The sequence below is a fragment of the Bufo bufo genome, chromosome 6 (genome assembly GCF_905171765.1).
Source record: "Bufo bufo chromosome 6, aBufBuf1.1, whole genome shotgun sequence".
NCBI classification, from domain to species: Eukaryota; Metazoa; Chordata; class Amphibia; order Anura; family Bufonidae; genus Bufo; species Bufo bufo.
The window spans coordinates 157,995,619-158,007,710 of record NC_053394.1 but is presented as its reverse complement, the minus strand read 5'-3'; the positions used below and the strand labels follow the sequence as shown (position 1 = coordinate 158,007,710).

General features: G+C 41.1%; 1 protein-coding gene across 5 annotated transcripts in view; it reads right to left on the bottom strand.

The window, feature by feature from the left end:
- LOC121005380 (zinc finger protein 436-like) overlaps nt 1-12,092 on the bottom strand; it is a 49,930-nt gene that overhangs the window by 5,250 nt on the left and 32,588 nt on the right. For 3 of the 5 annotated variants that reach the window (XM_040438095.1, XM_040438094.1, XM_040438091.1), the window contains exon 9: nt 702-905. The exons of 1 other annotated variant lie outside the window; for it this stretch is intronic. In XM_040438095.1, coding sequence (XP_040294029.1) covers nt 702-905 — 204 coding nt within the window. The remainder of the gene's footprint in view (nt 1-701; nt 906-12,092) is intronic. One more of the 5 variants, XM_040438093.1, reaches the window with a different exon arrangement.

The following is a 12,092-nucleotide window of genomic DNA, read 5'->3' as shown; positions in this document are numbered from 1 at the left end:
TTCTGAACAGAAAAATGTTTTTTACCCATTGTGAATTTTCTGATGTGCATCAAGAACTGATCTCTGGGTAAAACATTCCCCGCATTATGAGAATGGATACAGTTTCTCTTCTGTGTGAAATCTTTGATGCTTAATAAGATTTGATTTCTGAGAAAAATGTTTTCCACATTCCAAACATGTATGTATCCTTTCCCCTATGTGAATTTTCTGATGTTCAACAAGACTTGATTTAGTGATAAAGTATTTGCCACATTCTGAACAAGAAAATGGCTTCTCTTCTGTGTGAATTTTCTGATGTTCCACAAGACCCGATTTTGTGATAAAGTATTTGCCACACTCAGAACAAGAGAACAGTTTCTCTCCTCTGTGAATTTTCCGATGTTCGACAAGACCTGATATTGTGACGAAGTATTTGCCACATTCAGAACATGTTAATTCAACTGGTTTCTCCCCTGTGTGAATTAATTTATGTCTAGAAAGTGATGATTTCTGAGCAAAACTTTGCCCACATTCTAAACATGAAAATGGCCTTTGTCCTGTGTGAATTCGCACATGTTGATCAAGGCTAAATTTCCGAGTAAAGCATTTCCCACATTCTGAACACGAGTATGGTTTCTCCCCAGTGTGAATTCTTTTGTGAGCAAAAAGATTTGACTTATTTGTAAACCGTTTCCCACATTCACCACACGGAAACATTTTACCTGCTCTTGGGGTAACAATCACTGATTGATCAGAAGGTTCCTCATGATTTGGGGGATTAGATGACAGATCTTTATTGTGATGTCCCAGATATACATTAAGAGTAATGAGGTTTTCTACTGAAGAATGGTGCATGATATCTTTATCTTCTACTTGATAATCTGACAACAGGCAGGTCCCCTCTGAGTTCCTGCTTGGATTATCTGCTATGATTAAAAATGTGATTATTATTTACAGGTTTGCTTTTTCATGTTTAGCTGTTTTTATTCCGGGTTGACAATAAAGGAGTTGCAAACAAGCTATGACGCAGATATTAAAAACAAGGGTCATCATAAATTTTCCGTAAGCATAATATATGCAATCCAACTCCAGGACTTGTGACACAGAAGCAGCCAAAAGGAAAAGACAACCCACCAACCAGTTGGCTTTTTGGGTAAAGCTGACAAACAAAGGTAAGGGAAGTCATGGAGGAAAGGGAAATAGTAACAATTAAGGGAAAAACAAAAGGGAGCAACAAAGCCAACTAGAACTTTATACTCTGCAGATTACAAAGTGTTCAAAACAATAGCCCAGAAACATAACTTCTCATCACATATATATCTCAGCATGCCTACTAAGGGACTGAATTGGTCGCCTGGACCTAAGAAGTTGTGTGGCACGCAGTACACTCCACCAAGACATCATGGAGCATCACACCAAAGTCACTGACTGATCACCTAACATTAGACGGGACTGAAACCACAATATGAGCTGTAAACAATTATAAATGGAATGTTTGACATGTCTTGGTAATTAATCAATAAAGCTTTCCCAGCAAGCAAAAAACTTTTTCTTATTCTAAAAAATGAAAGTTTCTCGAGAAACAACTTGAAGGGTGGATCTGTCCAGGTATGATGGATAATTATAACCCCCACACTAACAGCGCGATCAGTCTACCCAAATATGGCCAAAATAGGGACCAGTGGTGGGGCTTATGTTAAAGGGGTTGTGTAACTTCAGCAAATAGCATTTATCATGTAGACAAAGTTAATACAAAGCACTTACTAAAGTATTGTTATAATCTCCGGCACCCAAGCTGAACCCCCCCCCCCCCGCCCCCCATGATGCGGCCACACCCTTCGTTTCAGAGCGCAGTGCTCCGCTTTCTCCCCGCAGCACGCGAGCACTGGGGAAGACAAGCAGTGGGCTGAATGTCAGCCCATCTGCTCAATTACATGCTCTGTTGTTTGGCTGACCTATGGAGAGTCAAGTCACCAGACCAATCAGGTTCTGGTCGGAAGGCCTGGCTCTTTATTTAAACCCCCTATTGCATTTGACCATTGCCAGTGATAGTCTTTTGTGGCTCACTAGTATTTTCTCCATTACACCCTTGTTCCTGTTTATCAGATTGCCGCCTTTGTTTCTGACTTTGGCTTGTCTTAGACCCTTCTTGCCTCAAGTTTTGGTGCCTTGTAGCTCGTCTGGTTCTGACCCATTTTCTGTCAACTTGCCCTATTGTGTAGTCTGTCTGCGTGTTTGTCCATCTCTGCACTTAGTAGTGTAGGGTCCATCGATCAGTTGTGGTCTTAGGGCTTATACGACAAGTAGGAAAGTGCAGCGGGGTGGTTCAGTTCAGGGCCTCCCTGTCCTCGTTACACTACAGGCCTTACAGTACCTCTAAAAATATTCAAGTAAGGGGTATTATGGCCATTTACTGTAGGTGTGGTTCGGATGTCCGATTCAAGGGAGCGAATAAAATTATAAAATGTAGAACAAAAGTTTCCGTGGGCTAGTAAAAGATTAAAAAGGACCAGGAAGCCTTGCCAAATGCTTTCTCAGCATTAAGACTCAGGGTATGTAGACTCAGTAGACATATTCCAAATCATTTTCTAGTCATAATATTAAAAGTCCTGGAAAAAATCTCGGAAAAACATCTCAAGATAATGGAACCCATCAAGGGCTAGGATATATAGGGCAACAAGCAAACTGTCATCTGCAAGCATAAATATCTGAGTGACGACTGGGTCTAAACATCTCCAAAATGGCAGGTCTTGTCCGAGGATTCTGGTATGCTGTGGTTAGTACCTACCAAAAGTTGTCCAAGGAAGGACAAGTGATAAATAAGCAAAAGGGACATGGGCGGCCAATGCTAAATTAATGCACATAAGTAGCAAAGGCTAACTGAAAAAAAAAATAAAAGGTGTCAACTTACAGAGCATCGGCTGCGTAGCTGAAAAGCAGTCAGCTTGCCCAATCTAAACCCCGCCCACCAGTGAAATCACCTACAATGGGTACTACAACAGTAGAATTGGACAATGGGATAAAAAATGGTCTGTACTGGCGAATCCTTTTTTTATTTTAAGTGATAACACCCAGCAATATGACTGAAGAAGGCAAGCTGGCAGTATGAAGCTCTGGTCAGTAGTGTTCTGCTGGAAACTACTGTGTCTTGGTATTCATATGGATGTTACCTTGACATGTACCACCTCTCTAAACATTACTGCAGACCAAGTACATCCCATCATGGTGATGGTATACCCTCATCGCAGTGGCCTCTTTCATCTGCATAATCTGCTCTGCCATACTGCAAAATTGACAAGAGATTAAGTTGTTTACATGGCCTCTAAATTCCACAGATCTCAATCCAATCAGCCTCTGTGGGATGTGCTTTCGAGGCTTAAAGGATCTGCTGCTAACGGGGTGATGCCAGATACCACAGGACACATTCAGAGGTCTTGTGGAGACCATGCCTAGACAGGTCAGTACTCTTTTGGTGAAACAAGAAGGCTTCCAAAATATTAGGCAGGTGGTTTTAACATTATGATCGGTGTATATGTACGGTATCTCACAGTGAGTACACCCCTCACATTTTTGAAAATATTTTATTATATCTTTTCATGGGACAACACTGACGATGTGACCCTTTGATACAATGTAAAATAGCAAGCGTACAGCTTGTATAACAGTGTAAATTTTAGTGTGCCCTAAAAATAACTCACACAGCCATTAATGTTTAAACCGCTGGCAACAAAAGTAAGTACACCCTTAAGTGAAAATGGCCAAATTGTGTCCAAAGTGTCAATATTTTGTGTCGCCACCATTATTTTCCAGCACTGCCTTAACTTTCTTGGGCATGGAGTTTACTAGACCTTCACAGGTTGCCACTGGAATCCTCTTCCACTCCTCCATAATGACAACACGGTGCTGGTGGATGGTAAAGATCTTGCGCTTCTCCACCTTACTTTTGAAGATGCCCCTCAGGTGCTCAATAAGGTATAGGTCTGTAGACATGCTTAGCCAATCCAGCACCTTTACCCTCAGTTTCTTTATCAAGGCAGTGGTCGTCTGGAGGTGTGTTTGGGGCTGTTATGTTGGAATACTGCCCTGCAGCTCAGTTTTCAAAGGGAGGGGATCGTGCTCTGCTTCAGTATGTCACAGTACATGTTGCCATTCATGGTTCCCTCAATGAACTGTAGCTCCCCACAGCCAGCAGCACTCATGCAGCCCCAAATCATGACACTCCCACCACCATGCTTGACTGTGTAGGTAAGTCACACTTGTCTTTGTACTTCTCACCTGGTTGCCGCCACACACGCTTGACATCATCTGAACCAAATAAGTTTATCTTGGTCTCATCACACCACAGGACATGGTTCCAGTAATCCGTTTCCTTAGTCTGCTTCTCTTTAGCAAACTGTTTGCAGGCTTCCTTGTGCATTATCTTTAGAAGAGGCTTCCTTCTGGGAAGATAATCATGCAGTTTGATGCAGTGTGTGGAGTGTGGTCTGAGCACAGACAGGCTGACCCCCCCACCCCTTTAACCTCTGCAGCAATACTGGCAGCACCTACGTCTAGTCTGAAAAGACAACCCTCTGGATATGACGCTGAGAACGTGCACTAAACTTCTTTGGTTGACCTTGCAAGGCCACTTCTGAGTGGAACCTGTCTTGATAAACCGCTGTATGGTCTTGGCCACCGTGCTCCAGCTCAGTTTCAGGGTGTTGGCAATCTTCTCATAGCCTAGGCCAGTGATAGGCAAACTGCGGCTCTCCAGCTGTTGCAGAACTACAACTCCCAGCATGCAAAGACTGCCTACATCTTTCAGCCTACAGCAGGGCATGGTGGGAGTTGTAGTTTTGCAACAGCTGGAGAGCCGCAGTTTGCCCATCACTGGCCTAGGCCATCTTTATGTAGAGCAACAATTCATTTTTTTTCAGATCCTCAGAGAGTTATTTGCCATGAGGTGCCATGTTGATCCTCCAGTGACCAGTGTGAGAGCGATTACACCAAATTTAACACACTTGCTCCCCATTCACACCTGAGACCTTGTAACACTAATGAGTCACATGACATCGGGGAGGGAATATGGCTAATTGGGCACAATTTGGCTATTTTCACTAAGGGGTGTACTCACTTTTGTTGCCAGCGGTTTAGACATTAATGGCTGTTGTCAAAACTATTGAACGAAAAGAAATCCATATTGTGAATGCCTATACAGATCACATTGCAGATTCTTATATGAACATTATGGTAAACATCTTGTCTGGTTTCTAAAAGGTCAAAGTGAGTTGATTTTCCCAGACCGATAAGTGCAAAGAAACTTAAGAATCTTTGCATAAACATTTCCCAGGTCATAAATCGAGGGGGAAGGTAGAGACGGATACCATAAAGATGTTTCATGCATTGAAAACAATGGACTGAATGTGCTAAAGTATTTTTTTCTCACAATAAATAGAAGGGGATAATTTTACTATTCATTGTATAATTTGTGATATTATATGATTTATCTTATATATGTGTATCTTTTAAAAAAACTGAAGTCAAGTATAATCTTGTAATCAAAATATATTCTTTGACTATAGAGCATTAGGTAAGGTATCCAATATAGTCTCTGAGTGTGTGAAAAATGTTGGCAGTTACAGTCAGGTCCATAAATATTGGGACATCGACACAATTCTAACATTTTTGGCTCTATACACCACCACAATAGATTTGAAATCAAACGAACAAGATATGCTTTAACTGCAGACTGTCACCTTTCATTTGAGGGTATTTACATCCAAATCAGGTGAACGGTGTAGGAATTACAACAGTTTGCATATGTGCCTCCCACTTGTTAAGGGACCAAAAGTAATGGGACAGAATAATAATCATAAATCAAACTTTCACTTTTTAATACTTGGTTGCAAATCCTTTGCAGTCAATTACAGCCTGAAGTCTGGAACGCATAGACATCACCAGACGCTGGGTTTCATCCCTGGTGATGCTCTGCCAGGCCTCTACTGCAATTGTCTTCAGTTCCTGCTTATTCTTGGGGCATTTTCCCTTCAGTTTTGTCTTCAGCAAGTGAAAAATGCATGCTCAATCGGATTCAGGTCAGGTGATTGACTTGGCCATTGCATAACATTCCACTTCTTTCCCTTAAAAAACTCTTTGGTTACTTTTGCAGTAAGCTTTGGGTTATTGTCCATCTGCACTGTGAAGCGCCATCCAATGAGTTCTGAAGCATTTGGCTGAATATGAGCAGATAATATTGCCCGAAACACTTCAGAAATCATCCTGCTGCTTTTGTCAGCAGTCACATCATCAATAAATACAAGAGAACCAGTTCCATTGGCAGCCATACATGCCCACGCCATGACACTACCACCACCATGCTACACTGATGAGGTGGTATGCTTAGGATCATGAGCAGTTCCTTTCCTTCTCCATACTCTTCTCTTCCCATCACTCTGGTACAAGTTGATTTTGGTCTCATCTGTCCATAGGATGTTGTTCCAGAACTGTGAAGGCTTTTTTAGATGTCGTTTGGCAAACTCTAATCTGGCCTTCCTGTTTTTGAGGCTCACCAATGGTTTACATCTTGTGGCGAACCCTCTGTATTCACTCTGGTGAAGTCTACTCTTGATTGTTGACTTTGACATACATACACCTACCTCCTGGAGAGTGTTTTGATCTGGCCAACTGTTGTGAAGGGTGTTTTCTTCACCAGGGAAAGAATTATTCGGTCATCCACCACAGTTTTTTTTCTGTGCTCTTCTGGGTCTTTTGGTGTTGCTGAGCTCACCGGTGCGTTCCCTCTTTTTAAGAATGTTCCAAACAGTTGTTTTGGCCAAACCTAATGTTTTTGCTATCTCTCTGATGTTTTTTTTTTGGTTTTTTTTAAAGCCTAATGATGGCTTGCTTCACTGATAGTGACAGCATTTTGGATCTCATCTTGAGAGTTGACAGCAACAGATTCCAAATGCAAATAACACACTTGAAATTAACTCTGGACCTTTTACCTGCTCATTGTAATTGGGATAATGAGGGAATAACACACACCTGGCCATGGAACAGCTTAGAAGCCAATTGTCCCATTACTTTTGGCCCCTTAACAAGTGGGAGGCACATATGGAAAATGTTGTAATTCCTACACCGTTCACCTGATTTTGATGAAAATACCCTCAAATTAAAGCTGACAGTCTGCAGTTAAAGCACATCTTGTCTGTTTCATTTCAAATCCATTGTGGTGGTGTATAGAGTCAAAAATGTTAGAATTGTGTTGATGTCCCAATATTTATGGACCTGACTGTAATTACCTTCTGGCTAAAGAATGTGTAGATAAGCAAATTAAGTATTTAGGGAGAGTATGTTTAAAACTTGTATATTTTTGAAGTAGACAATGTCGCCTTAAATGTTTATAACTTTTATAACTTACCTATATTTATAACTTGGTCCTAGAATTAGGTCAAAGGTTATCTTTCACAAAAAAAAAAAGAAAATAGAAGAATTTGATTGTAATTACACAAACTGTTACATAGAACACTAGTGTCCCCTTGTGGTGGTGGTGAGTAAGAGATGAGTGGCAAGTTGATGCACTATGATCTCATTAGTCACGTGTAAGGCCAAACCAAGCCCACCTTCCAGGGGGGGGAGGGGGGATAAAAGTTAGCAGGAGCCAGCAAGGGGGGACATCAGGAGCCAGCAAGGGGGGACATCAGGAATCCAGGAAAGCCACAAAGACACCCAAGAGACAGGAAAGATCAGAAGGAAAGTAGGATTTAATCTTATTTCACATTTGAACCTTGACGCCGATTTCTTCCAGAAAGATTGTCTGGTAGAGTATATATTTTGTCTATATATTAGGCAACTGATTAGTTATATATTTAAATAGACCATATTGTTCTTTGTAGGATCTAGATTGATTTGAGATAATTGTACCTGCAGCATCAATTGTGCCTTTTCAATCTAAGGAGATTAATCTATACAATTGATATATCTACAATTGTGTGATCTCCAAAGAACTGATTGTAGTTCTAGTCAAATTGAATTGATATATATTACATAACATGGTGGAAGCTCAAATTTTATTTGGATTGTAATCTAGAGTTATAACAAAACTCAGGCATGATGAGATGAAGTAATCGTACACCGTTAAATTAAATTAGGAAAATCTGTTTGCTAGGAAAAATCAAGTGTCAATTTTGTTTTCTGTTATTACTAAGATACCAGTTTGATTATTGATTATATCTATATGCTATAGGTTATTTTGTCTTCTTGATTGCATATAATTGATTATTCTTTAATTGGCACCAATTTTATATCATCTTATATATTTTTTTTTATTATTGCACTGAAATATTATTACCGTGTTTATCCGAAAATAAGACAGGGTCTTATATTATTTTTTTTCTCCGAAAAAAGGGTTAGGGCTTATTTTGGCTCCATGAACAACAATCACACATTAATGCTTGAACAAAAAATCTATATTTATTCAAATACAGTATAATCAGGTCATCACATTCTGGAAAAACAGCATAACTCTCCAAACCCTGAATTCCATCAAGTATTTCTTCAGATCCTACAGTATTTCCTTCTACCTGTACATTAACTGGTACGGTATTCCTGAACAAAAATAAATAAATCAACATTTATTCAAAAACAGTAATTTCATCATCTTCTGGAACATCATCATAACTCTGCAAATCCTTAATTGCACTGTAAGTTTCTTGTGACTCTATTTCCTTCAAAAGCATTGGCCCCAACTTCTCATGTCTAGCTATAGCGCTTTCCTGAAATGAGCACCTCTTGTCCAAGTAGCCTGCTTGTAGCGCATTGGCAACGCAACTGTCAGTGATTTTCTCCCATGAATTCTTCACCCAAGTCACAACCTCTTGCAGTTTTGGCTTCACAAAGTTGCCACGCTGATTTCTCTCCATTCTATTTTCAATGTAGTCATTGATTTCTAAGCGCAAATGGTCCTTGAATGGCTTATTTATTGCAATATCAAGAGTCTGGAGATAAGCGGTCATTCCAGCAGGAATCATTATTTGATCTATTTTTCTGTCCTGAAGGAAGTTCTTCGTGTCTTTAGCGCGGTGTGTACTTGCTGAATCCCAGACTAGCAGACCTCTTTGGCCACCCCGTAAAACAAGTGGCAGCATTAAATCGACCCATTTTCTTATAACTGCTTGTGTGCACCAGGCCTTTTCAGTTTCAAAAATATAAACGCCTGAAACACGTTCAATCTTATCCTTCTTGCCCTTAGCAATGATTAGAGGTGGGACTTTAGTTCCATCCAGACGAATTGCCAAAATACAGGTAACACGTGCACTTTCATAACCAGTGGAAGGAACGTAGACTGAGGAGGCACCCTGATAATCAATTGTAGTTTGGGATCCTTGGCCCATAAACACTGCAGTTTCATCCATGGCAATCATGTTGGAAAGTTGGTATTTAGAAAAGTCGATGCCATCAATAAAGGTCTTGAATGCGAGTGCACGTTTAATGACTTCTGCATTGTCTAGCTTAAACAGTGTGGTGGATCTTCTTAGAGACAGTTCACATCGCTGAAGGAAGCCATCCAGCCAGTGGTGTGATGCTTTGAAATCTTCTAGGGATATGTCTAATTGTGGTGCCACTGCAAGGGCATATTCTTGAATATCAGCCCTGCGCACAACCAAAGCCTTTGCTCTCCTGTCAGCAATCCATTCACAGACCATGTCTTCAAGCTCAGGAAATAATGAACGCCGACCTGATCCACACTTGCGCTTCTTAGCATTTCCCTTGCACACCTGTTGACTGAGCTTATCATACTCTGCTCGCCATTTTCTGACCATTCGCAAATCCAACATCTTTTCCTTACAGAAAGCGGTAAGATTTTGGCCCTGCGAGTCCTCAACTATTCCTTTCTTGTACTCCACAGAGTAGCTTTTTCTTTTTGAACTCATGCTGTCTGGGGGTAAAAATGACCGTTACCTATACAGTACGGTATAATTAAAAATTAGCGAATCTTGTTAAAGGGTTTCTGTCAGTAAAAAAAAGCGTTATGTAGCCTGCTGACATTAGCGATGTGCTACTGGTAATGTCAGCACTACATAACTGTATGTCTTAAGTACTGCGTATGTTCCTGCCTGACGCCGTTATCACTAAAAAAAGATTTTTATAATATGGTATGCTAATGAGCCTCTAGGTGGGGCACTGCTGCAGCACCTAGAGGCTTATTAGCATACCGGATTATAAAAATCATTTTTTAGTGATAACAGCGTCAGGTAGGAACATACGGTATGCGTACGTAAGACATACAGTTATGTAGTGCTGACATTACCAGTAGCACATCGCTAATGTCAGCAGGCTACATACGGTAACGATTTTTTTAGTGACAGAAACCCTGGGTTACCATAGTAACCATAACCCTACAGCAACTTACAATGGGTGGTATACCATAGTGTCAGTGGATGGCACAGTACTACAGTATGATACCGGTACAGTACTCTGGCAGGCAATGTCACTTCTTTCTGGTACAGTATGCACACTGCCCCGGCCCCTAGGCAGCAATGTGTACGGTAGGTTACCAGGGAGATCCAGCGCGAGAGATGACGGGGTGCTGATTGGTGGAGGCGGGGGAGGGAGCAGGACGCGCTCACCACCAATCAGCACCTCCAGCTCCAGGCAGCAGAGAGGAGAAGGACATCCTCCTGCTGCCTCATTCAGCTAAGGTAGGGGTAAGTTAGAACGTGCGGGCTGGCGGCAGTACAGGGTAGAGAAGCCATTCATCCCGCCCGGCGATGTACTCGCACGGTACCGTAGATGGAAGCGCGGCTGCTGGCATTATTTCGCATTTAGTGATGCCGCCAGCCTGCGCTGCTGTACCTTAACTCCTGCCCGCCTCCAATCAGCTGAGAGCGCCGAGGTCCTGCCCGCCCTACCTGGCAACTCAGGAGCCATTAGTGAGCGCTCCTGAGCTGCTGAATCCATAAATATAAAAATGTATCTAGGGCTTATTTTTGGAGTAGGGCTTATATTTAAGCCCTACTCCCAAAACCCCGCAAAATAAGGCTAGGTCTTATTTTTAAGGGTAGGTCTTATTTTCGGGGAAACACATGCATTAAATATATATATATATATTTTGTTTACAACTGTTTTCCTTTTGTCTTCAACTTAGCGCAGATAATGAGCAGGGCCGGCGTCAGCACCGGGCAAGTGCCGTGGCCCACTGCTCCTATGCTGAAGATCACTGTATGGGGAATCCACCAGTGTTACTGAACAGTCAGGACTCTAGTTCCCGGCTTAGGAGTCCCTGCTCTGACTCAATATATGGCTATGTCCATATATGGAGTCAGTGCTATGAACATGAAGGGGTTATCTGCCAGGATTTGAACTCACAACCTTCTACATTAGAGGCAAGAACCTTAACCACTGAGCTATGAAGCTCAATGCTAAACTGTGCTAGAAAAACCTCATAGTAGTTTCTCATTTATTCTTTAATACAGCAGAAGTATAATTTTATATATTTTTTTGGTAATTGTAAAAAAAACTGTATGGCACAAAACAAATGTGCATTTTCAAAAATAAATAAATTATATATATATATATATATATATATATATATATATATATATATATAAGTTCTGTTACATCCTTCACCATATGGGATAACTTTTTTAAATATTTTAATAGTATGGGTGTTTTTGCATGCGACAATGCCCATAATTTTATTTACTTTTTTGTTCATTTTTGGGGAAAGTGGGGTGATTTTCCGTTTTAATTTTTTTTTATATTTTCAAAACTTATTACTTTTCATCAGATTGCAACTTATAAAGAATAATGGAAATTGCTCCATTATTCTCTATAGAAATCACTATATCACAGTTTAGTGCTGCCACCTAGTGGCCTGAACTGGGATATACTAACAATGAGCCTGGAAGCCTAGTACAGGCTGTGGCTCATTTTTAGAAAGGGTGCTTTCCCTGATCTCCGCTAGGGGAAGGCGCGTCTGAGCAGGAAGCCCGCGCTTCAGTTTTTTAACACTATCAGATGCCATGGTGACATTTGACAAATGCCACAAGGGGTCCCACTGAGATTTATTGCCCAAGGGCCCACATGAACCTGGAGCCAGCCCTGATAATGAGCTCTCGTTAGCTCTTGTTTTT